The sequence below is a fragment of the Chrysemys picta genome, chromosome 10 (genome assembly GCF_011386835.1).
Source record: "Chrysemys picta bellii isolate R12L10 chromosome 10, ASM1138683v2, whole genome shotgun sequence".
NCBI lineage: Eukaryota > Metazoa > Chordata > Testudines > Emydidae > Chrysemys > Chrysemys picta.
In genome coordinates, this window is record NC_088800.1 from 4,102,720 (window position 1) to 4,126,663 (window position 23,944).

Consider the following 23,944-nt stretch of genomic DNA (forward strand, 5'->3'; position numbering starts at 1 on the left):
AGTTTGGCTCCAGAACCACTGAGGTCTGAGTATCGCTGCTCTAGAGTTTAGGGGGCGGATTAATTCTTTGCAGAGTTTGTGAATCATGCCGTGTCAGCAATAAGTGCCTTTTATATGTTCCTATCCCACCAGCCCCGCCTGGCGTAAGCACCAAGGTGAAGGGCCTCTGTCCCCTGCCCAAATAGGCACGAGTAATTGCAGAATGTTGTTACTGTCATTCCCCTGCCTTCCTAGAAATTCATTGCACAAAATCAAAGCAGTTCCCTATATTTTTTACCAGCTCTGACAGTTCATACGTGAAGGGACAGGCCCTAAGAAGGCCTTGTCGGCAGCTAGGGGCCAGCGTCCCAGCCCTCCATCGAGAATCAGTCGTCCCATTTGGACTCTGTGCTGTGGAGTCAGCAAATTAATCCTCACCCAGGGTGGGCTGTTTCCCCCGCTGTGTGGAGTGGCCTAAATGCTGTTTTCCTTTGCTTGGCTTCCAGTGACAGCGAAGAACAGGAAAGTACCAAAGAAGATAACGCTGCTCTCCTGAATTTTCACCTGAAATACGAAGCCGACCTCCTTTTCACCAGGTTTGTGGTCATCGTGGCCGGGGGGTTGAGGAATCTGTCACTGAGCAAACCCGGCCCAAACCCTGCAGCCCTTGCTCAACCCTGATACCCACTGCTCCTAGGGCTGCATGTGTCCCTGCCTGGGGGGAGGGCGCTCAGCTCACGGTTTGCCTGGAATTGTTCCATAGAGGCTGACGGGCTGGGGGCTCAGCTCCCTAAACTGGAGTCAAGGGTCTCCATGGGAAGGCTTCTTGCCTCTGCCCTTCTGTCCACATGTCCCCAGCGCCTCTGCCCCACAACGTGCTGCCGGGCGCTGGGTGTGGGGAGCTCCGCAACAGGGAGGGGCGTCCTGGGCGAGGCCCCCTGCGCGTTTGGGGGAGAGAATCTGGCATGGGGGTGGCCAGCCTATGGGGACCACCTGTGTTAGATGGGAATAAGGGGAAACCACATGAAACACAAGGGACAAGGTTTTATTTTAAGGGGCTTTTTAGGGAAAACCCATTTTCCGTAACATTTCAGGTCTTTTTTTCTCTGATGTGTACATTTCTACTGCCCTCGGGTATACAATGCAATTATCAGGAGCTTCAATTCAGTGGTTAAAATGGTACTTGTGATCAGGTTTAATACATTTCAGTGCATCTTCAAATGAGGGACAGGCGGTCCCCCTAGCACAAATCAATGAAATAAGGGACTGTCCCTTAAATGAAGGGCCAGGTGGTCAACCTAGGCCAGTCCCACCAACAACTACCAGCCTGTAGAACGGGCTGCCCCTGATTGGCTTCCCCGAGCTCTAGGAGAAGAGGGGAGGATGCCACAGAGGTGTGATGGATCCGCAGGTGCGGGCCCCACTTTGCATTTTGGGTTAGAGCAGCAGGGTTTGTGGCTGCTCTCGGAAAGGCGAGAGAAGAACGCATGTTGGCTCCTGGGTAATGCTGACCGAGCTCCCTTGTGAGAGGACCCGCTCAGCAAGTTATCGGTGCTGCGGTGAGGGTGTAAGAACGCGGCGTAGCAGAACAGGCCCATGCAGCAGCTTGGGAGGCAGGAACAGCTGACAGCTACCAACGCTGAGAAAACGAAGGCTGCCGCGAGTGAGGCCGGAATATGCAGCTGGCGGTGGCTTTGCACACCCGCCCCTGGGCGTGCAGCTGACCTCTCCGGCTAGCCCAGATGTGTGGCCGTTTGTGCAGCTGCTGCCGATTGCACACGCAGAGAGGGACGTGCAACAACAGAGGCTGAAAACTCTGCATGTGGCATCCGAGCCACCAGTGTCCCAGCGGTGTGCACAGGAGAGGCGGGGGGATTGGCAGCATCACTGAAATGTTCCGGCTGGACTGGACCGTATCAGATACCCCTTAAAAAACCAAACTACCACTTTCAAAGTCGTGCGGCTGGGAAATCCTGGTGCACGTTGCTAGAGAGAAGACATGCGAATGACTCTTTCAGCGTGTAACTAGAACTCTCATTAGCCCACTGAAAAGCTTCCTTGTAAGGACCCAGGTTGCGGCTGGGGGGACGTATCCTTTGCCAGGTCTGTTTTGCGTACGGGAGGTCTGGGCTCCCCAGAGACACTGGGCAAAGACGCACTAACGCAGCGAAGCAGGTGAGCTGTATGGACGGGCTGATTCACAGTCATGGCAATCGGCCCAGACGAGGAAAACCTCCCTGTTAGCCAACAGCAAGAAGGGTAGGAAGTTTGTGCTGCCCTGTGGGAATTCAGACAATGGCTGGCTTCGTGTTTGTAAAGTCCCATTCAGTGGCAAACTGGGACTCCGACAGGGACCCTGCGCTACGGCCTGAGAGACATGGAGCAGAGGGCTGGGAGTCAAGAATTTCTGAATTCTAACCCTGGCCACCAAATTAACTGCCTGGCCTTGGGTGAGCCCCTGCCCCTCTCTGGGTATCGGCTTTCCGACCTGTAAAAGGAAGATGGTAACAGTCACTTTGCCTGCCTCATAGGGGTGTTTGGAGGAATAATTAGCTAGTGGTTGATGCTAAAGTGCTGTACAATGACATCACTTTTCATCAGCAGATCTCAACGACGGCAAAGGATTTCAGTCTCCTCATCTCCATTTGACAGATGGGGAAACTGAGGCATGGAGCATGCAGTGACGTGCCCCAGGTCACCTAGCAGGCCGGTGGTAGAGCCACAAATAGAACTTGGGTCTGCTGAGTCCCAGTCCAGTGCTCTGTCCGCTAGGCCACGCTGTCTCCACTGACTGAGTAAGAGCTTAGTGACACTGTTGTGGCCCAAAGCCCCGTGGGCAGCTCACAGAGGGTGCCCTCGGTGCAGATACTCCTTTCCGCACAGTGTGGGGGTTGCACGCTATCTCTGTGGTGCCATCTCACCACGCAGTGCCTTTGGGCATCTGGGAGCCCCAGTGGGGTTGGGGTCGCCCCCTACCACGCCCTGGTGAAAAGCCTGTGGACAAGGAATGGAAATGTCTGGAGGAGGGTCTCCCCACACCTGCCTTCCTATGGCCTAATCCTGCACCAGACTAGTCAATGGGCGTGTAGCCATTGCCTCCAATGGGAGCTTGGTCAGGCCCTTCAAGGGGGGTGGGGCGACCAGGGGCGGATCTCTGTGAGGATGCTGTGGGAAGCCCTGGGTGGCCATGAAGTTGACCCGGAGGCTCAGATCCACCGCGCTCCTAGCTGAGCATTGACACGGTGCTCATCACTGCAGTGGGTGAGCCCTGCAGGACCCAATGCCTGTACCGTACAAGGTCAGACTACCCTCTGATACAATGATCCAAGCTTCTGTGAGCTGCGGCACTTGGGCTATTACTGTGGTATCTTTGCTTTCCTCGGTCACCTGGGGCCGGAGTTTTCCTTATCAGCAGGGCCTCTGGCACTCCTTGCTTAGAGTTGTTTGAAGGGCATTTCCTTAGCCTGTTTGGAAAAGAAGCCCCATCTGGAGTGGGCCGTAGTCCAAGCTTCAGAGAAATCTGCAAAGGAGATGTTTGCTGTGGTGCTAGTCTGGATTGAATAACAATTGTACAAACGCAACTCTGCTTGGTAGCATCAAAGGGGCTACCGTTCAGGGCTACCGGCTTCGGGTTTTCTGCTTGCCAAGAGAGCATTGGAGTGTTACTCCTGACTGGGCGTGATGCGGCCATTACTTTGTAGCTCCAGCACTGCACAGCGTCTGTTTGAATCAGGATCCGTTGCATCAGAGAGGACCAGGCTTTCCCTACCGATTCTAGTGCCACCGGTGTTTCAGCTGTTCCGCGTGTTTCAGAGGGGAACCGCCGTGATTTCCATGTAACCCGGCTTCCCAGGCAGGCCACAGATTGACAGCAGTAGTTTGCAGTGGAGGAGTTAACACACTCTCACTGGCTTCTTTTTCCCAACCAGTAATTTCAATTTCGGTTTCTGGGGTATTTAGATTCCTACTTTCCTCCCAAGGTGAAACTCTTTCCAATGATGTAATTATGCTACATTATCATTTAAAGATTACAGTCCAGTTTTCTTCTACTGCGCGTCAGTCTGGAATACAGATATAAATGAGGCCAAGGTGATAACTCACCGACATTCCAGTGCAATTCATTCTTCCAGCCAAACCCCCCAGAGCCCTGCTAAATAGATCTCATGCAATATTTCATAGCATCCTGATTAGACATATTCCATATGGCATGTGGATTACACACAGGAAGGGAAAGCAATCTAAACCCGAGGGATTTGTATATTATTTAAAATCTGGATTGTGGGTGTGTTGTTGAAAAAGACTAACTCACACTGTGGTAAATACAGTATAAATGAGAGGAAAAGATTAGTTTGCACATGAAAGGAAATGTAATGTGAATGTTCATTTTTGAACACACACATTGATTGCATTCATAAGACCATAAGAACGGCCAGACAGGGTCAGACCAATGCTCCATCTAGCCCAGATCCTGTCTTCCAACAGTGGCCAATGCCACGTGCCCCAGAGGGAATGAACAGAACAGGGAATCACCAAGTGATCCATCCCGTCGCTCATTCCCAGCGTCTAACAGAGGCTAGGGACACCATCCCTGCCCATCCTGGCTAATAGCCATTGATGGACCCATCCTCCAGGAACTTATCTAGTTCTTTTCTGAACCCTGTTATGGTCTTGGCCTTCACAGCATCCTCTGGCAAAGAGTTCCACCAGCTGACTGTGCGTTGGGTGGAGAAATACTTCCCTCTGTTCGTTTTAAACAATTCCTCATTGTAAAGTGTAGGTGCGATGCCCAGGGCCGGCCACAGATGACAGCTATAAACACGCTGCGGGACAGCATGAGGGAACTCTCCGTGTCCATGCTCAGCTGCCCCGCTTCAGCCCAGGAGCAGCTCAGCAGAGGGAGGGGCAGAAAGGTGGCCACCCGAGTGCTCCCTGATCTGGGCCAGTCTCCCAGCATAAATCAGAGCAGTCTTCAGGGCGTTCTAATTTACGGTAGCTGCAGATGGCTCCGAGGAGGGGCCTAGAGACGCCCTGGAGTGACCTCCAACCCCTGCAATAAGGGTGGCGGAGGAGCTGCAGCTCTGGCTTTGTGCACCACTGCGTGGAATTTTTCCCCTGGCGAGCCAGCTATCGGGCAGCCGTGTGCCAGCAGCACGGTGTGATCAGCCACCGCAGAGCTCCCCAAAGGCGAACGCCTTCTCTGTTTGGCTTGGGTTCCATTAAAGCCCTGGCCACGTGACCCGTTTGTAAAATTCACATTCACCTGCCACAGGTTTGAAACCATGCGTAGCCCAACCCGCGGGGATGTTCTCTAGAGAGCATTAAAATGGTCTTCGGGAGAGAGCCGTGTGGCTCTGACAGGAAGGATGGTCTAGTGGTTAGGGTGTTAGTCTAGGAGTTCTGGTTGCAAGTTCAAGTTCTGCCTAAGGTTTCTGCTCTGATCTTGGCCAAGTCATTAAAGGTCTGATTTTTTTAATGTATTAGGCATCTAATTCCCACTGAAATCAATGCGAGTTCGGCTCCCAAAGACATTTAAAAACGTGCCTAAATAGCTTTAAAAATCAGAGCCTACTAGCCTCTGGTGAGGATAACACTGGAGATTGTGAAGCACTCCGATACTATGGTAATGGGCACCATATAGGTACCTAAGGATACGTGAACGCAGCAGTAAAGAACCCACAGCAGCACATCCCAGAGCCTAGATCAGCTGACGGAGGCGGGGGGAACGTGGGCCACTGCCGTAACAAGGGCGAGGCACTTGCCTCGGGCACGCAAAGCGGAGGGGCGCAGCTCTACCCCCCAAGCAGGGCAGAGGGGAAAACAAAAAGCTACAATCAGCGGCGCTTCGGCGGCAGCAATTCGGCGACGGGTCCCTGAGTCCCGGCGATGGGTCCCTGAGTCCCTCTCGGCACCAAAGAGCGTGGAGCCAGCCCTTGCCTCGGGCGCAAAAATTCCTTGATACGGCTCTGACGTGGGCTGCAGGGCTAAAAATAGCAGTGTAGACATTCAGGCTTGGGCGGGAGCCTGGGCTCAGAGACCCTTCCCCCGCGCGGGGGTTCAAAGCCCGGGCTGCAGCCAGAGCGTCTACACTGCTAGTTGTAGCCCAGCAGCCCTGGGCGTCGGGACTCTGTGCTGCGGGTCTCTTACTGCAGTGGTGCCATCCCCTAAGATAAGGCGACATGGTAACCCTATTTTGAAAGCACTTTCACTGACCTAACCCCAGGGCAGTGTGGATGTATTTGCTTTCCCACAATAGCCAGGGAAAAGCCACTGCCTTGCAATGGAGCATTTAATCCCCTTTCCTGTGGCTCGCATAGAAAGGCATTATTTTAAATCGTCTCGGTGACAGCTTAACTATTTTCCGAAAGGGCTCGGCTTTCCGCTACTGCAGACGAGACTTGAGCTTTGGTTTTCAGTTTAGAAAACATCAAACCAGAGTTCCTTGGCAATAATCCCACGGTGCTGTCTATAACACTCAGTGGATACATGTAACAATTGATCGTATAAAGCAATGAGGTGATGGGCGTTTCATAATGTTTTAACACACAAACGTGCGTGTTATTAAGTATGTGTGAGTGTGATTTCTTTAAGAGAAAAACTACTTACTGGACACACTACTGTTCCTAGCATGTGTTACCGACCTCTGATGTGACTTCACATCCCTGTGTCTGGACTCTTAGTCGTTGGCTTTAAAATAATCTCACCCCCACCAAAACAAGGGAATGTGCAGAGGATTTTATGCATCACGTTAAAAAAATGTTTCTCCGGGGTGGAAATGCATAGTTCAAGGAGAAAAGTGAGCTAAAGTTCAGATGACAATTTATTTACACGATTATAAAAACGCAGCATATATGAGCACATTCCGTGGCTGCCCCTATCCGGGCTGTAATTTCTACCAGATTTTGGAATCTTTCTGGGATTTCTTATACTCCCGCCAGTGGGGCCCAGCAACCAAAGTCACTTTATTCCTTGTGATTTATGGGACTGTTTCTTTTCACTTCAACAAAGATGCAACTGCCAGAACCACGCCACAAGCACAGAGAACGAAAATCTAACCGTCTGGTCACACTAAAAAAGGAGGAATTGTAAGTTATTTGTTGGCCAAAGGCTTTGTGCCTGTGTACCAGGACGCACACCCACCAGTGACTGTGTTCCACCCTGCAGAGCTGGAAACCGGCTAGCAGAGATTCCTCAGCTGGGGTCTGCGGAGCCGGCCGTCTGTGGCAAGCTGGCTGGTCACATGGCGCTGGCGCCTTCCCAGGGTTCAGCTTCTAAATGGTTATTTGATTAGTTGATTTATATTTACACACCATAGATCTCAACGTCCAGAATTCTTGCAGTGTTGGGCCTTGTCTATGATATGTATTAGCTAGAATAATTAACCAGCTTCCTGTAGTACAGTTATTCAGATTCTGCCAGTGAATTTAGTGCTGGTGAAACTAGAGTCTAGCAAACCAAGGTGCCAAGGGAGCCCGTCAACACAGTCCTGCCCAGGCACCTTTCTCTGACCCGGCCCCTGTCCTCCTCTGCCATCCCTCGAGCGGTTAGTACCATTCAACGCTAGGTTGCCGCAGCTCCTGGCTGATGAATGACGGGTCCTCTTGTTTCTGACTGGTTGTTTTGCGGAGAAGTGACGCGCTCTCATTCGTTGTCACGACAGGAGTTCGAGTCTGGACTATTATGAAATCAAGTCAAACAGCTCCCTGGAGAGGTACGACAGCATCGGCCCTCCCTTTAATTGCACATTTAAGGTAAGGCAACATTTTCAAGGGATGGGTCAAAATACTTCCCTTTTCTAGGCCCATGGATCAATATGAGGCTCTTAAATTAGCCAGGGCACTGCCTGGGGGCTGGCACCTGACACAAGGGGGCCTGGCCTGGCACACACCGCGTCGAGATCAGGGGAGCCTTGGCAGAGCTTTGGGCCACCTCTCACAAGGGCTGCGTGTTCCTAGGCCAGAGCAGAGGCTCCGCCTCGCCATTGGTACACGACCTGAATTGCTTCTTGCGGCTCGCGAGGTCTGTCATCGCCGGAAGACGTGCGAAGCAAAGATCTGGCAGGGTAAAGCCTCTATCCTGGAGGAAGGTTACTTCCCTCTGGAAATGAGTTCTCCCTAACCCAACGGTCCCTCTTCACACCAGCCCTCCTGGCACCGCGCTGCTTTTGGGGCAGACTTTCCACGCGTTGGAATAAGAATTCGGGTTTGCTAAAGGCCAGTGGTTTGGAAAGCCTGCTCCCCACTCGTCCCGGCACGCTTCTGCTCCCCCCCTCGCCAGGCTTCAGAATCCGATCTCCACCCCGAGCCGCAACATCTGCAGGGCTGTTTGTAGCATGGTAGCGCTTTCGGCCCAGGGCGGGCGCCTCACTGCCATGGGCTGTGTAGACACCTTCTGTGCTACAATGACCGTCAGCAATGTGGGAAGAATAGCACTTCCCTACCTGTTGGGGGCGCTACAAGGACAGTCCATTAGCGGTGACCAGACATCATGGTAATGAGGGCCAGATAAGGCCCTAAAAGAGAGAGATGATAGATTTTACTACCAACACACCCTCAGTAAAACAACCAATTGCCTCACCTGATAAAAAACAGTGTCCCAATTTAGGTCCGTCTCACAACGAAAACCCACCAGTTATCCCTGAGCAAAGAGCTTGCAACTGACAACTTGCTCTTTCTCACCTAGTACAAAAAGGTCATGCTCCTCGAATGCTGATTCCCTGTGTTAAAACAATCTCCTTTCCGTGTTACAGCTGCACAATCTGGGGTTCTTTCCTGTCGACGGCGTGACTATCAAAATCACAATCCCAGTAGCCACAAGAGGAGGGAATCGCCTTCTGCTGCTGACTGATTTCATTGTGGATCAGGTAGCAGTTTTGATGACTTCCACTTTTGGAATGGTTCGAGGCTGCCATTTGAAATATTTCCTTTATCAAGTCTCTTATCAGCGCTACTTTGGGCTTCCCAAATGCTTAACCATTTCCACTCAGTCCATGGGGATTCACAGTAGGCAGCGAGAAGAAGCTATTTACCTCCGTCCGATATATAGCCAGGGGACATACTTTCATGTGCTCTAGAAAGTTGGTAGATGCTGTTATATTCATATCCTGGTAGCGGGTAATTATTTTCCTGCTGTCAATTCACCTTGAGTGTTAATAGTCATCTTCTCGCTTACATGACCCAATTATTTAACTCTTTGGCTCTTCTGTACACTCATGGACTTCTTCCTTCCACGTTCATTTGGCTGGGAAAGTGGAAAGTGGTAGCAAGCCACAGGTCTAATCCGCACCTTGCAAGAACTAAACCTCCCACTAGCATTTAATAACTTCTTGCAGGTCTTGAAATAATTATACTTTGACTGGGACATCTGCTGGAATCTGAATGATCTCAAAGTGGTGGGAGAGTTTGTGGCAGTTCACTGGGGACCTTGTGTATAATATTCCCTCTGCAATGGAGCTTGTTTCACAGGCGCTCTACGAAAAGTCAGCCTTGTCTCAGAGATGGTGTATCAGTGGATATTTTAGCTTCAATACTTCTTTCTACAGTCACAGCCCTGGCACGCTTGCCCTACCACACACTGGACAGAGTTCTGATGATGTCCCAGTCGGTGGGAGGTATTACTGATATAGAACATATGCTCTTGGGAGGGCACAAATTTGTCCTCCACTCTGGGACTATGCCTCCCACCCCCACCCCCGGGATGAATTTCCTTAGTAGAAAAGAAAAAATATTCCGTGATCCTTGAGAAACTTGTGAAATTGAATTCAAAGCTACTTGTGAATCAAGCTCTCCCAAAGGGCTTACTCAGAGCTGGTTCATTTCAGTGCGACTGTCTCCAGCAATGGAACAGCTCCTGGAAATAACTCTGTGAACTAGACAGGGTTGAGGAGAGCTGTTAACCTTTTAATTAACCTTTTAATTAAAAATATATTAAACATGTTAATTAAAAATGAATTGCTAGTAGTGAAAGCCACCTGCTGTCCATTATAGCTTGGATTTCAGATGCTCCTTCTTAACTTCTGATTTCAGGGCTAAGCTTTCCATGCCTGAAGGTCTGTAACATTTGGGTAGCTAATGTGCTAAGAGGCATGTTCCGTGGCCACCACTAACCATGTGTTGTTGTTTTCATACAGTAGCTGTAATTAGAGAATAAGTTTGTGTCCATGTTCAGATGTGAATGGATAACAGTAAAACTCTGGACTCATTGAGAGAGAACTTTTCCATGCTTTATTGTTCTAGACACGTTAGATTAGAGGAGCGGGTCTAGATAGAGAACCCAGCCTTCTGTGACCCTTGTCACAGACCCATCCCTGGACTCTGTATAGCGGAAGAACAAAAATAAAACTGACCTGAATATGGAAAGCTGGGGGGGGCGGTGTTTGTTTAGTTCCTTTGGGTTAGTTTTAACATGAATTTCTTTATGTTTAACTGAATTTCTTTTGCCCATTGAAGGAAAACACGACGTGTAATATCTGGGGAAACAACACTGATTACAGAAGGACACCCGCTGAGGAGGACCTTTCCCGTAACCTACAACTGGTATGCCATTCGCATCGGCTTTTCCAAACTCTCTTGTCTGGGATCTGTCTCCAAAGCACTCCCGCTCTGTCTTTGCGATTGATACATGTCTCCAAAGATAGCGTGACCCTTGGGCTGAATGAGCGGAAGGGAGAGGGTGATCCTGTATGCACACAAGTTCTGGGGAAGGCCTCCTGGCTGTGAGAATTGTGCACTGTGTAGTTGGCCAGGGTCAGTGTCTCCATTAAGGCCACCCATTATTCAGGAGGTCAATGTCCAGTCCACCCACAGACCTCGTCTCTCCCCTTCAGAGGCACGTACCAAAAGCATCACGTTGCTGGGCTGCTAGATCAGGAGCAGTTCGTGAAAGCCGTTTTGATGGTGACAAAACGACTCTTTCCAGGGGTTAGAGATGGGCTCAAACAGAAAACGCCAATCCGGGTCCCAAACCCCCCACTGCCTGCAGGCTTTGGTTCAGCCCATTATACAAATCAGAACTGTCCGCGGGCTCCATCTTGTCTTCCCCATCAGATGGGAGCTCCTCACTCTCTCCTCCTTCCAGACCCTGCACTGCCCTGCGCTAGCCTACATCTCTGATCTCCGCTTTCTCCTCCTCCCTGTCAGTGCCCTGTTGTAGCACTGCTCAGCTCCATGTAATCCATTGCCTCCTCACCTCGCTCTGCAGGGTTTGTCCACTTAGGGAAGGGAGCTCGTTTGTTCCGTATAGTGAAGGGGAAGTTGAACCTGATCCACCGCTCCTTGAAACTGGCGACATTCCCATTTGCTTCAATGAGAGCAGGCCCCAGGCCCTTTATCGACAAATAACAAACGCCGTGTTTTGTACAGCACCTGGCACAACAGGGCCCTGATCCTGAATGGGGCTGTTACCCGCACAAAATTCTACACTCTAGGAGCACCCACCTTTACCCAGTTCCTAGGGCTCAGGGCGTAACGTTCTGCGGGTTTGCAGCACCTTTTACCAGTGAAAAGTAATATCCTTATCCTCTATTTATTAACAATTACCAAGCACAATACACATGCTAAGCATACAATACCATGCTCACCAGTCCTGATCAGGCAGGCGGACTTTCCCTGTTGGCAAGGTCTGTCTCATCTGGATTCTGGTTGCTGCACGTCATGGTCGTGCAGAGGATTCTGTAGGCTGAGTCTTGGAGGTGAGTTCTTCTTCTTCTTCTTCCAGGTCTTTCCCTCGTCCTTCTCTGCTGGTCTCCTTCTTGGACCCCAGTTTATATAGTGAAACATGAGTTCTGGTTAGCTGTACCTTAACCAATCAGTGTACTAAAATTTTACTAACCAATCCTAACATAGTGTAACAAAATTCTCTAACCTGATCCTACCCCACCACCTTAATTAATTTCCACCTAGCAAAACGTATTATGTAACAGACCGAAACAATCAAAGAACCAGGTAGAGAGCATACAGACAGACAATACAGAGGTGGGGACCATAAAGATAAAACAATAAAGAAATGAGGATTTCACAACCACAACTATTGAGAAGTGGTTTCTTGCCAGACAGGAAGCTGTCAAACGAAGTTTTCTTTAACCATGTTAAGATCTGTTTCTGTATCTGGTGATGGTGGGGGCCATTAGGACGGGGTCTCCTTCTTAACAGCCTGATATGACATTGTTTTAATGTAATGTAGATGGAATGTGAGGATGTGACTTCCTGCTTCTCCGCTAATGGCCGCTGCTCTCCTAATCGGCCTTAGGCCTTACAATATGGCTACAGGGCAAGGCCTTGTCCCTACAGGGCCTTTGGAGCCTGTGGCAATACATAGAATCAAATAATAATAATGAGACAGCAACATTCAACGTCTGGGTCAGATTTCACCCCGCCCTCTTCCCCACACTGAATCCGAGACTGTTCACATCCAGGATTATGGTGCAAACCCAGGTTCTCAATGCTGCTGGTTGATTTCAGCATTTTGGTTCTTGCTTAGGACCAAAAAATATTTCCGCCTCCCTTTTTCTCCCCAAGAGTGAAACGAGCCAATCAGAGCTGGGCGGCAGTGTCTTTTCATTAGTACCAGTATGGTGTGTGTAGGGGGGATTTATTTAATTATGCACTACCCAGAAAGAGACGGGAAGCCCGGCCCACATGTGAAGGTAACATCAGTGACATGCAAACATCTGCTTTTTCAGAACCACAGTAACTCGGATGTCGTGTCCATTGACTGTAACGTGAAATTAGCATCCAATGAAGAAATCAACTTTCACTTACGTGGCAATCTGTGGCTGGAGTCACTGAAAGCAGTAAGTACAGCAACCGGAGTCGTGCCACAGCTGCCGTCAAACAGAAAGAGCCTTACGGTGAAGCGTTACAGGGCAAACAGACGGGTTTTCTCCCGAGCACAGACGCGTTTTGATTCTCGCATTCACAGACGATTTATTCAGCTGCAATTAACCCTCCATCCTAATCCGCAATCTCCGGAGGCAGCTCACCCTGGAGAATGTAATACTGAGCCTTACCCGGCCCGTTTCTTCTTCCAAGTGCTTTGCCATCGTTACCTAATTAACCCAACACCCTGTGAGGCTGAGGTCCAGGGCTAACCTTATGGCTGGTGTGAACTGGCCCAACTCTATGACGTTAGTAGAGATTCCCCTTCTCACCCAGGTCTGAATTTGTCCCATGGAGACGAGGGGTCACTGATGTCAATAAAGTTCTGCTGATCTACACCAGCATCCGGGCTGGCCCCAGACCATGTAGGGAGGATAAGAATTCAGAGCTAGCGCAGGGGTTACGGCCCAGTTCTTCCTATGCCCCGCCCATCTCCCTCGTTCTGTGATGCCCACTTGGGGAGGAGGAGCAGCGCTCCACAGCTAATATTCATTCTCCATGATGCGGCAGGTAAATGGAGGTGACGCCAGATCCCATTTGCTTCACCTTCAGCCTAGCCGCTGGGCTCATCAGCCAAGGCAACTTGGACAGCCAGATTGGTCCCTAGCCCAACATTACAGCCCCTCACGTTAACCGGCAGGGTCCAGCCTCACTGGGACGCGACAAGGGGCCTGTGAACCTGTCTCGGGGAATGTGAACTGGGGCATTCGCTATGGGTTGGCTTCTAGGTAGCTGCTGAGCATTTGGACTGTGTCTGACGAACAGAACAACTGCCTGCAGTTGGGTCAGCAACGAGCCACAGGGCCTTGCACCGCGACAGCTCCAGCTGGGACCCAGCGGGGCTCATAATGACCAAAAGCTGTTGCCATTTGACAGCCATTCAGTGGCCTGTAGTACATGTTTGGTGGTCTCAGGCCATGTCCCAGTGGATGGTGCCCACCCCACAAGGCCCCCTTCCATTGCAGCTGCCCCTTGGGAACGTCGCCTGACCTGGCCTGTGTTACATTCTAGGCTCACGCTGGGCTGGGGCCGATTCTCACCATTGTTCTGTCTCTGCAGCTGAAGTTCAGGTCACTGAAGCTCACGACGAATGCAGCTCTGCAGCGACGGTTTCGCAGCCCCTTCATCTTTCGGGAAGAGGACCCCAGTCGCCAGGTGAGCTGCTGGAGCTCTTGACTATATTCCCCAACAATGGGAGCGCAGCTGTTTGCATTAGAAGGGAGGGGATGGAGAAAGCCCTAAGAAATCAGAGCAACTCCAGCCCCGCCGGGTGGGCAGGCTGGCCGGAGAGAGCTGGTGATTCAGAATAAGGCGGATTCGGGTGCCACCTCTCCCTACCCCTCAACCTGCACAACCGCAGCTTGGAAGCCGACGGGGCTCTCAGCTACCGGGATGAAATCAGGGGAAGCTGCAGCCAGAGTTGCCATAGCCCCGGAGCTGAGACTGGCCACTGATTTCACAGTGCCCAGGACAGACTGCCAGAGCGTTCCCATCCCCCAGATCAGCAGAGGAGGGAGCTGGGGGAGAGGCGAGTTACACACACTCCCATGCACACGGGCCCACCCGTCCTACCCCAGGGATTGGAGAAAGGGGAGAATTAAGGCCTTTAGGTGCTCAGATACTGAGGAGTGTCATACAAAAAAGAAAAGAAAGGAATGTTGCAGCCCGATCCGAGTCCAGTGTATCTGCCGGAATCCCTCGGTTTATTTAGCCACTTACAGGCTGCGAGCGCACGTGGGGTTTTAGGTATTTTCTTTGCTTTTGTCGACTTGCGCTTGAGCTGACGTTTTTCAGGCACTTTGCGAATGGCTTTTGTCGGAACCAGCTCTCCTCCGCTCTGCTCTCCAGGCGGCAGGGCAGGCTGGGGGATCTCCGGTTATTTCACCCTCGCGGCCGGTTTCTCTGAGTTATTTGGGGATCTCCACATGCCCCTGGAGCCCAAATGCACCGGTGTCTCTAGGTCACAGCGGCTGGTGGCACCAAACAATAATGCCAAGGGGCAAAACGTTTTTAAAAATCAACTAGAGACCAACTGGATACAGTGCCGCGCCCCAGAAGACCCAGGGGACTGGCAGAGGGGAAGCGACGTGGCCAGCAGCAGCGGCGATCACTTCACGCATGACACCGCGTGGGTCCGTCTACACTGCAGCTAGCGATGTGATTGCAGCCCGGGCTGTAGAGCAGTGAAGGCTCAGTGGCATGTTCAAGGCCGCCCAGATCCCTGGGCTCACCTCGCGTGGCTGCCGGGTCGTCGCTGCGGGTTTCAGGCAGGCCCGCTAGATTAAAGCTGTCGTGGGTATGCTGGCCACAGCTGCCATCGCCCCTTTATTGGCAGCGCAAATGTGCCCTCAGAGATGGGGGGGAGGTGCAACAGAGGACTCCACATAGTCCAGGCGAGGCCGCTTGAAGCCACTGGGTCATGCGGTGTATCCTAAAAGCAGCCCATCAGGGTCTCTTCCAAGAGGGAGTTCCACAGACAAGCACCCTTGGTGGAGGACACCCAGTCCCCAGCCTGGCACTGCCAGGTAGGGCAGAGGGCCCAGAGCGATGGGCGGAGGAAGCGGGGCAACGAAGTGGCCTCCAGAGAGACTGTTCTGTTAAAAGGGGCTTTATCCAAACAGCCGTCGTGGGGCGGCTGGTTTGTGCTGGCTGAACTGCGTCTCCGGGGCTGAATGGCTGGGGAGCGCGGGGATTCCCTGATTGCTAGGCTCAGGGCCTCGTCTGCGCCTTCAGCGGGCTTTGGATCAGCCCCACAGTTCCAGCAGCAGACACCAGATATTGCTGCTCCCACCAGGCCCAGAGCCACGGCAGGGCTGGCTGGGAGGCTCTGTGCCAGGTTCCCAGGAGATGGAATCTCTCAGTGTCTCCTCGGCAGGGACAGGCAGTGGGGCTGGAAGATCCACGCTAGCCTCCGGAGGGTCCATGCGCGCTGTCAGCCTTCAGAGCCGCCCTCCCCTCAGCGGTTGGCAGCAGCAGCATTGCCACGTGCCTGCCCACAGGGCAAACTCCAGTGTGGCCAACTCTCATGATTTCATTGCAGCTCTCGCAGCATTTGGTGGTTTTCTTAAACCTCCAGCTCCCGGAGTCCTGTGATTCCGTGAGAATCTCAGCTGTCATTGAGCAAAACAAAATAGGTGTCAGGCCCTCGTGGTCACAGAGCAAAGCTTGAAAATGTGGCCGAAAGGAGTGTTTTCACACGTGACCCCTCTCCTGGCGGGGTTTGTGTGCCGATGTGTCTGAGGCAGAGCCAGCCAGGCCAGACTCCTGCTCCCACCAGGTCACCGCGTTCCCAGCTGGGCCCAGAGAGAATGGAGCGCTGCTGCCCTCTGCTGGCTGCAGGCTTCATCTTCTAGTCAGTAGCCCTGCCAGCCATCCTGGGCTGCTACATGCCCTGCAAAGGGCCTGTCCACCGCAGGCAAGTCCATTGTTAGCCTGAGCCTCACTGCCTGCAGACACCCACATTCTAGCACCCGCAGCCAAGTGACAGCGAGAAATGTTCAGTCGTTCTTTAAAATCTAAGGCGGGTGAAAAAACTGTGTTTTATTGCATTCGGTTTCAGGCCGTTGGCAGACCCCGTGTCCCGTGGAGTACCATAGTCCCCTTTCCGTAGGGCCCTACGCAGGGCAGATACAGCCTGACGGAGCAGTGTGCCTGTTCCCAGGCCTGAGCCCCTGCGATCCTGTTACTTCCCAACCGCTGCCTCGAAAGCGCTGGATTGATGTGCAGGCGCAAGTGAATTTGAGATGACATCCTGGGGATTCCAGCTGCCAGCACCCACCCGCCAATGCAAAGCCCTGATGTCCACAGACAAAGCTGCAGAGTGCACCAGTGAGCTGGCCGGTGCAAGGTCTGGTGGGCCAGAGCGCTAGCTAGGGGCTGGCACCAGTAAGCGACTCTGCCGGCTGGAATCCGGGCACGTGCCAGGCGCAGAGAAGGCCTAAAAGTTGCATGCGGGGGGAGGCAGAACTTGTGGGGGGGAGGGAAGCACTCTGCAAACCCAAGTCCGTTCATCTCACACGGCTTCCGATTGCAGGTAACGTTTGAAATCTCCAAGCAAGAGGCGTCCCAGATCCCGATCTGGATCATTCTAGGCAGCACGCTAGGAGGGCTCCTGCTGCTCGCGCTCCTTGTCCTGGCTCTATGGAAGGTAAGGCCGGTCCCCACAGCAGAGCTCATTTTCCAGCCGGCACTCGGGGCGGACACGCCTCGCGCGCTTGGGACAAGCTGAGGCCGTTTCCCTGCATGGTCACTAGTCCTTTGTCATCGACCCATCGACATTAAGGCCAGAAGGGACCGTTGTGACCTCTGACCTCCGGCATGACGGACCATAGAACTTCCCCCGCCTCCTGCTTTCCCTTGATTCCATTTCCTTTGGTGAAGTTGCTGTAGCCTCTGCCTTCTCCCCAGAGCCAGAACCCAGCCCCACCCCACGCCCTCGGGCTCTGTGCATCCCCCTGCACAGCACGCCTGGGTTTGATAACGAAAACATCCTCCGCTGGAAGTCAAGGGACTCCTCCAGGAGGGACAAGCCTCAGCTGCAACTTGAGTTCCCAATATGACCCCAAACCTTCAACCAGCCTGCAACCCACGCTGCTTGGATGGCTTGGAAATGGTCACGGTCAGGCTTGCTGCCCGGTGCCCTGGAAGGGAGATGCCCTCCACACTCTCCATGTCCCCTTTCTTGCCTGTTTGTGGTGGAGGCGAAGAGAACAGCCCACTCCCCAGCCCAGCTTCAGTCTCACCTCTGGGCACTGATTGGGTTCCTCACCTCCCACTTGAGCTTTTGGGGCTGGGAGCAAGGCTATGCAGTACCCCAAGGGAGCAGACTGAGCAGCCATGTTTGAGGGACAGGCTCACGCAGAATGCCAGTGCTGGGGAGAGAGAGAGGAGCAGAGAGGCTGGTCCCTGGCTGCCAGGGATTTGGTCTGATAAACATTATCAAACTGGCAATGCAAAAAGCAGCATGGGTGTGGAGTGAGACCAAAACTCTCTGGAAGTCAGTGCCAGCTTCAGCGGGTCCGTGCCAGCTTTGCTCACAGCTGGGCAGACCGTTAAATACTCCCAGGCGAAGTGAATTGTACAGCCGGACACTGGCCATGGGGAAGACGAAGGTCCCCTCGCCTGTCATGCCCAGGAAACCAATCACATGGGATATTCCAGGGAAAGGTGACAAAGGCCCAAGGTCCCTGATGTTGTGCCCTGGAGATGAAGTCCCTTCCTGAGCCCGTTTTAGGGATGGGTTTAACCTTGTCTTCTCAGAGCTTGCACGGTACCTTGCAGTTGCTCTTACCAGCAAATCTTTGATAAACCTACACCAAGTTTTGTCCACAACTAGGGCATGACTGAATAGATTGCACTTCCCAAGAGGGCCCTTCTCAGGCAGGTAAGATTGCTGGTTCAACAGACGGGGTGCGGGCAGGCAGGTTTTGTTGCTCATTGTCAAGCTGGAGCAGGGGGTAGGGGCAGGCAGAACACATCCAGCCCAGGCTGCCCTGTCTTTGCTCCAATGTTCTGAGTATGTCAAAAATCCTGCTCCCAAAAGCCTATGGCAAGAGTCCCTCGATTGTGATGGGAGCAGGATTTGCCCCGTATGGAACAGGGGGCCCTGGCATTTACAGTTTACGTGTAAACATTTCAAAAGAGCAGTAATTTGGGTTTGTGGCTCGACCCATGAAAAGACATCGACACCCAATGCCACATCCTGGGCACTCTTGCCCTTTGAGCACCTATTATTGCTTTGTCTGAAAACCTTTGAACACGGGAGGTGCTTCTTTTCCACCCCGGAGTACAAACCAGGCTTCCCAGCAGCACTGAATAAACAGAGATTCTTTTTTTTAAGCTTCAGAGAAATCCCACAAGAATTTCTCACTCTAAAGCAGCGAGACTCAGATGGAGGCTCAGGTGCCGCAAGTGGTTCTTTCATGTGTCTCTTTGCAGCACAGGATATTAAAACACTGCGTGATTTAATTATTAGCCAATCAGGAAGCTTTTACTGTGTTATTAACCAATTGTAGATAACTTGGTCAGTAATTTTGCTGTGAGAATAATCTATACAGTAAAAGCTGCAAAAAGAAGAACAGGAGTACTTGTGGCACCTTAGAGACTAACAAATTTATTAGAGCATAAGCTTTCGTGGACTACAGCCCACTTCTTCGGATGCAGTAAAAGCTGCGTTATCCCGCACTTTATCAACCAGAAAGCTCTATTAACCAGCATTTCTGATCTCTCCCAATACAAATCTTTAATCTAGCAACCGGGACTAGTGTACTGCCCAGGAGGTTATGTAATTGCACATTCTGCACTCCACTTCTATACGAAAGAGGCAGAGGACAAGTCAACAAGCTGATATCAGGGATTTATTCAAAAAAGCAGCTTCCAGGGTGCGTCATAGGGTCAGTACAGATTCAGCCCAATCTCCTCCACCTTCTCCATCTACAATGATAATTGATGTTGATTATAATGACCCTGAAGCACTGCAAGACCCTGAAGTGCCTTCTGAATCATCAAAGATTCAATTAGGTTCAGTGTAAGTGTATTTTCAGTGACCTGGGTGTACGCCACGCGCGGCCCATAGTGATAGGTAGTGTCCTCAAATAACCTACTGCATAGAACACTTTACCTGTCTACACCTAAGTGCTTCAAGAAATCAACCACTGTGCAGTGCGGTACTACTGCTGGATTGATGAATATCTATCTACTGTACTGGATTTTATACTTTATTCATTTGATTGTATTCTAATTCTTTGAAAATTGGTATTCCATTGGCTAACCGGCACCACTCATTCTCCCAACATAGCAAAACTTTTCCTGTATATCGTAAATGAAACAGTGAATTCACACCCCTGTGGCTCTTTTGGGTAATGTGGATCATTAATTTGGCTCCTGAATGACTGAGGTCTGGGTATCACTGCTCTAAAGGAACAGGAACACTCAGGTTCCACACCATATTTTGTAAAAAGCACATTTACTGATCAACACACATTAAAACCAAATGATGAAAAACTAAAAACTCTCTGCCATGAGTGCAGGGGACTAGATGACCTCTCAAGGTCCCTTCCAGTCCTGCGATTCTATGATTCTACCCTTTGCCATTGAGACTTCTGCCTGAGTCACCTTGGCCAGATGAGTCAGTTTCACTTCCTGCCTTGCAAACACCAGCAGGTGCTGCAAGGTTTCAAGGAAATTGAAATGCAAGCCATTTGAAAAGTTTTTCACTGGATTTTTCTTTATAACGTCAAACACATTTTTTGTCAAAATTTAATTTTCCAAACTCTTTTTTATTGTCAACAAATGTAAATGTGGGCCCTTCACTGCCTGACAATATCCCTTTAAAAGAAACGCACTTCAACATAAGCAGCTGAAGTAATGGTGGGTTGTTGTTGTCTTTTTGTCTTTTCTTTAATTCCTACAGCTTGGATTTTTTAAAAGTGCCAGTCGCAAGAGAGATACAGAACAGGAGCAGAATGCCAAAGTATTAGAATGAGGCTTCCCCAGCGAGGGCCTGTGAAGCTCATCTATCTATCATCCTGTTCCTATTCATTTACAGCTTACGGAGTATATGTCTGTCTTGATGCTGAGGGATGTGGGTGTGGAACTCCGTTTGCATCGAGATGAGAATACACCCCTTTGTGTGAAATTATCTAAATAAAACCGATTCGCTGGCTGTAGGCCACAGGAGCACAAGCATCAAAAGGTACTTCAAACTGGTTTTAAATAGCTCTGTTTTGCCTAGTCGGAGGCAGCTGTGCAAATCTGAGAGAGAGAGAGAGAGAGAACTAAGGGCAATAACAGAATAGGGGTGGTCATTATGATTAATGTTTTCATGCTGGGGATTGCAAGTTTAATGACATGCTACAGATCTAAAAAACAAGCCAGTCTGATTAATTGTGAGAGCTGTGAGATTAGGGTGAAATCTCAGGAGATTTACAGGAGCTAATTTTCATGCCTGAGTTGTATAAAATCCCACTGATTAATTGCACCTCCTGTTCTTGAACTTCTCAATCGGCATTACGGATGGGATTTGAGAGACGTTCTAGCTAAAAGACATAGAAAGTCTAGTTCCCAACTGTTAAGCTGTAGCAACAGTAAACCTGCATTTATTGTTTGTTCATTTAAATGGCCGCACACACTGTGGGTGAAGTGTGTTCAAAATGTAGTGTTCAAAAATCGTTTGAGGGGATGGCCCTTGTGCAGAGCACTCCTTCGCTGCTGCCACTGCTACTAACCAGTACTTCTGAGATACCTCATATTAAAGGGTAACATTTGGATTATTCAAACTAGGCGGACTTGTCAGTAAAATGCCACATGTGAATTCTCCAAGTGCATGATTTGCCTGAGGAAATAAGATTTCTCCAGTGAGGAAGAAAGAGACAAAAAATCCTGTCCAGCTAGTAAACAGATCAATTGAACAAATTACACATTTGTTAAATTCATGTTGTGCATCAAAATTTAATAATGCAGAGTTCAGTGGAGCGCCCGTTGAAGCAAAGCGGAGCTGGCTCAGGCCAATACAAAGCCACAGATCCCCAAGTGTTTTACATTTTCTGAGTGGAGAGTTTAATACAGAGATTTTAATTTGCTTTCTTTTTAATGCACTGAATACAATTAATAGCAAATTAAAGCACCTTAATGCAAAACTTCAGTGTCCAGCTGTATATACTTATTCTGAAAATATTTACCTGTTTAAACACAAAAGAACATCAAAAAACCAGTTTGAAGTGTTTTCTACAAACTGTGCAATTTCAAAGAGTATACGTGCAACAGGAATCCAAACATGTATTATAATTGTATATACTTTGTGTAATGCAGAGATGATCAGTGCTGTTTGACAAAAATCTTTTCTTTTGCATAATATAATTATTTATGCTAATATTAACTTTATGACAGAAAAGAAAGAAAGCAGACGTCCACCCGATGTGTAATGAAGTCTGTTAAATACTGTTTGAGTATTTTTTAAGGATAAAAAATACAGTATTTTTAAAAATTCATAGTTTCAACTACCATTCTGTGCCAAACCATTTTCAACAATTATCATCTAGAATTGGATTGACTTGTTCACATGCCTTTAGAGGAGAGTGGAAAGAGGGACTATGATTATACTATTTCTGCCCTTATTTATTTTGACAATAAATATATTTTCCAGAACGACTATATAGAGGCCTTCTTTTAAAGGGACACTGTCAGGTTAAAAAAACTAAATGCTTACGCTTGCAGCATGAGTATCCCATTGTGGCCCATCCACACATACGTTGCAGGATCATCCCCGTTGGGCCTTATCGTTGTGTTAAACCTTTCGATTATTTAAACTGAAAACCAAATCTAATTGACTTGTTTCTGTTTCTGCTTTTCTTGCGTTTTGCATTTCTCAGCTTGAGCAAAGGAAGGTCTAGTCAGTTTCATTATTTCTAGTTAATTTTACTTTCATGTTTTCCTGCACTAGCCCAAACAGGGGCTAGTAATGGGGATGCAACTGCTTCAGGGAGGTGTTTATTTACATTTGTTTCCATTAGCGATTTTAAACAAAGAATGGGACTAGCTATGATAGTTTTAGGCTTTGTGAATGATTACCATGGGGGTGCCTGTTTTACAAAACTAAATGGAGATTTTTGACCTGACGTTGTCCCTTTAATTCAATATTATATTGGGAGTAGCATGTGTTTCCCACCACAAGAGTGCATTTTCTTGTTAAGCTGGCTTAACTAAAATCTTGGCCACTGTACAGAGTTTCTTTTTCCCCCTTTTATAAGTAATCAGTTTTCAGAAATCTTGCAAAATAATCTTGTTGAAAGTATTTAAATGGAAGGCTGCATAAAGAACACTGAAGTCATCAATTCATCCTCACACGACCTCTCTCTTTGACCAACAAAACCAACAAAAAAAACCCCAAACCCAACAACAAAAAAACAAACAAACCACCACACATTGTTCAGCAGCTTGTTCATTCCAGATGTTGGCGATGAGAAAATTAAGTTTCTTTTTCAAATCCAAAACTTCAGCTTCTCATTAGCATTTTCCCCGTATTTTAAATAACTTCAATATACACGAAATAGAAAATACCTCAAGGTCAAAATTCACTGGGGCCTGATTTTGCACCATTGAAGTCAACTGGTGCTTTGCCACTTCCTTCGGTGGGCACAGAATAAGACCAATCGTGAATAAGCAACAGTGTAAATAAAATACCCAGTATTGCTGTAGGGTCGTTCCACTGACAACCAAACGGATGAAATGTAGCGACTTCGTATTAATTCTGTTCCTTAAAACAAAAGAAAATGATTGCCCAATCAATTCTTGTTTATACTATACTAATAATGGACAAATAAAAGCTTTTATCGTGTATTCCACCAGTCTCATAAAGAACAAAAACAGCACTACCATCTTCATCGGGATTGCGCGGCGTCTGGCCGGAGCCTTGTTCTGAGCTGCATCTGAAGTTCACATTGCTCATGTATATAGGAAGCGTTCCGCTGGCAAGTGCAAGTTACACGATTAGCCAGTTTCCAATTGGATGGACGCGCTTTGCCAAAACTTGTCACTGCTGTATAATATGCAAACAATGTGCTTGTACACAGGGTATGTAAATACGCTTCGAAATGTGCAGCTCTACTTTGTAACACTGAACTGCTGGGAAATACAATTTGAAGATTTGTCTACATGGTCTTAGTGTTCAGCTTCGCCTGTTTATTTTTTCATGTTTTCTTCTGTCGTGACGCTGCTGAACTCAGCCGGGATCGGGTTGTCCCTGCAAGGTCAGCAAATAGCATTTGGTTTCACACCGCCCCGTTCATTCCCAGAAGCACATGGAATGACTGAGTTACTGTTCATAGACCAGTGGTGGAGACAAGCGTAGTGAATGCCAGCAGCAGCTCATAACCTTTGTACGCCAAGGCCCCAGTTCTCTGGCCTGTTTGAGCAGGAACACAGAAGGGGAGTCTAAACGGCTTGGTTGTTTTTTGCATTGTCCTCAGGATACGTTAGATCAGCCTTAATGCTGCTCTGACCTAGACGTCACTGCAGAGGCACCCGTGGGGCTGCTCCAGCAGTTCCGAGTACCTGGAGCACAATGCCGTTCCAGCAATGCACCTCGCCAAGACAGC

At 49.6% G+C, this 23,944-nt stretch overlaps 1 protein-coding gene across 4 annotated transcripts in view; it reads left to right on the top strand.

Moving 5' to 3' along the window:
• Positions 1 to 23,505, top strand: part of ITGA11 (integrin subunit alpha 11) — a 149,877-nt gene extending 126,372 nt beyond the window's left edge. For 2 of the 4 annotated variants that reach the window (XM_008170512.4, XM_042856550.2), the window contains exons 23-30: positions 486 to 575; positions 7,637 to 7,727; positions 8,726 to 8,839; positions 10,425 to 10,511; positions 12,656 to 12,766; positions 13,911 to 14,006; positions 16,885 to 16,998; positions 20,263 to 23,505. In XM_008170512.4, the coding sequence (XP_008168734.2) occupies positions 486 to 575; positions 7,637 to 7,727; positions 8,726 to 8,839; positions 10,425 to 10,511; positions 12,656 to 12,766; positions 13,911 to 14,006; positions 16,885 to 16,998; positions 20,263 to 20,334 (775 nt within the window). In that variant the 3' untranslated portion in view covers positions 20,335 to 23,505. Of the gene's footprint in view, positions 1 to 485; positions 576 to 7,636; positions 7,728 to 8,725; positions 8,840 to 10,424; positions 10,512 to 12,655; positions 12,767 to 13,910; positions 14,007 to 16,884; positions 16,999 to 18,186; positions 18,235 to 20,262 lie in introns of all 4 variants that reach the window. The other 2 variants (XR_010590923.1, XM_042856551.2) reach the window with 2 other exon arrangements.
• Positions 23,506 to 23,944: the final 439 nt, after the last annotated feature.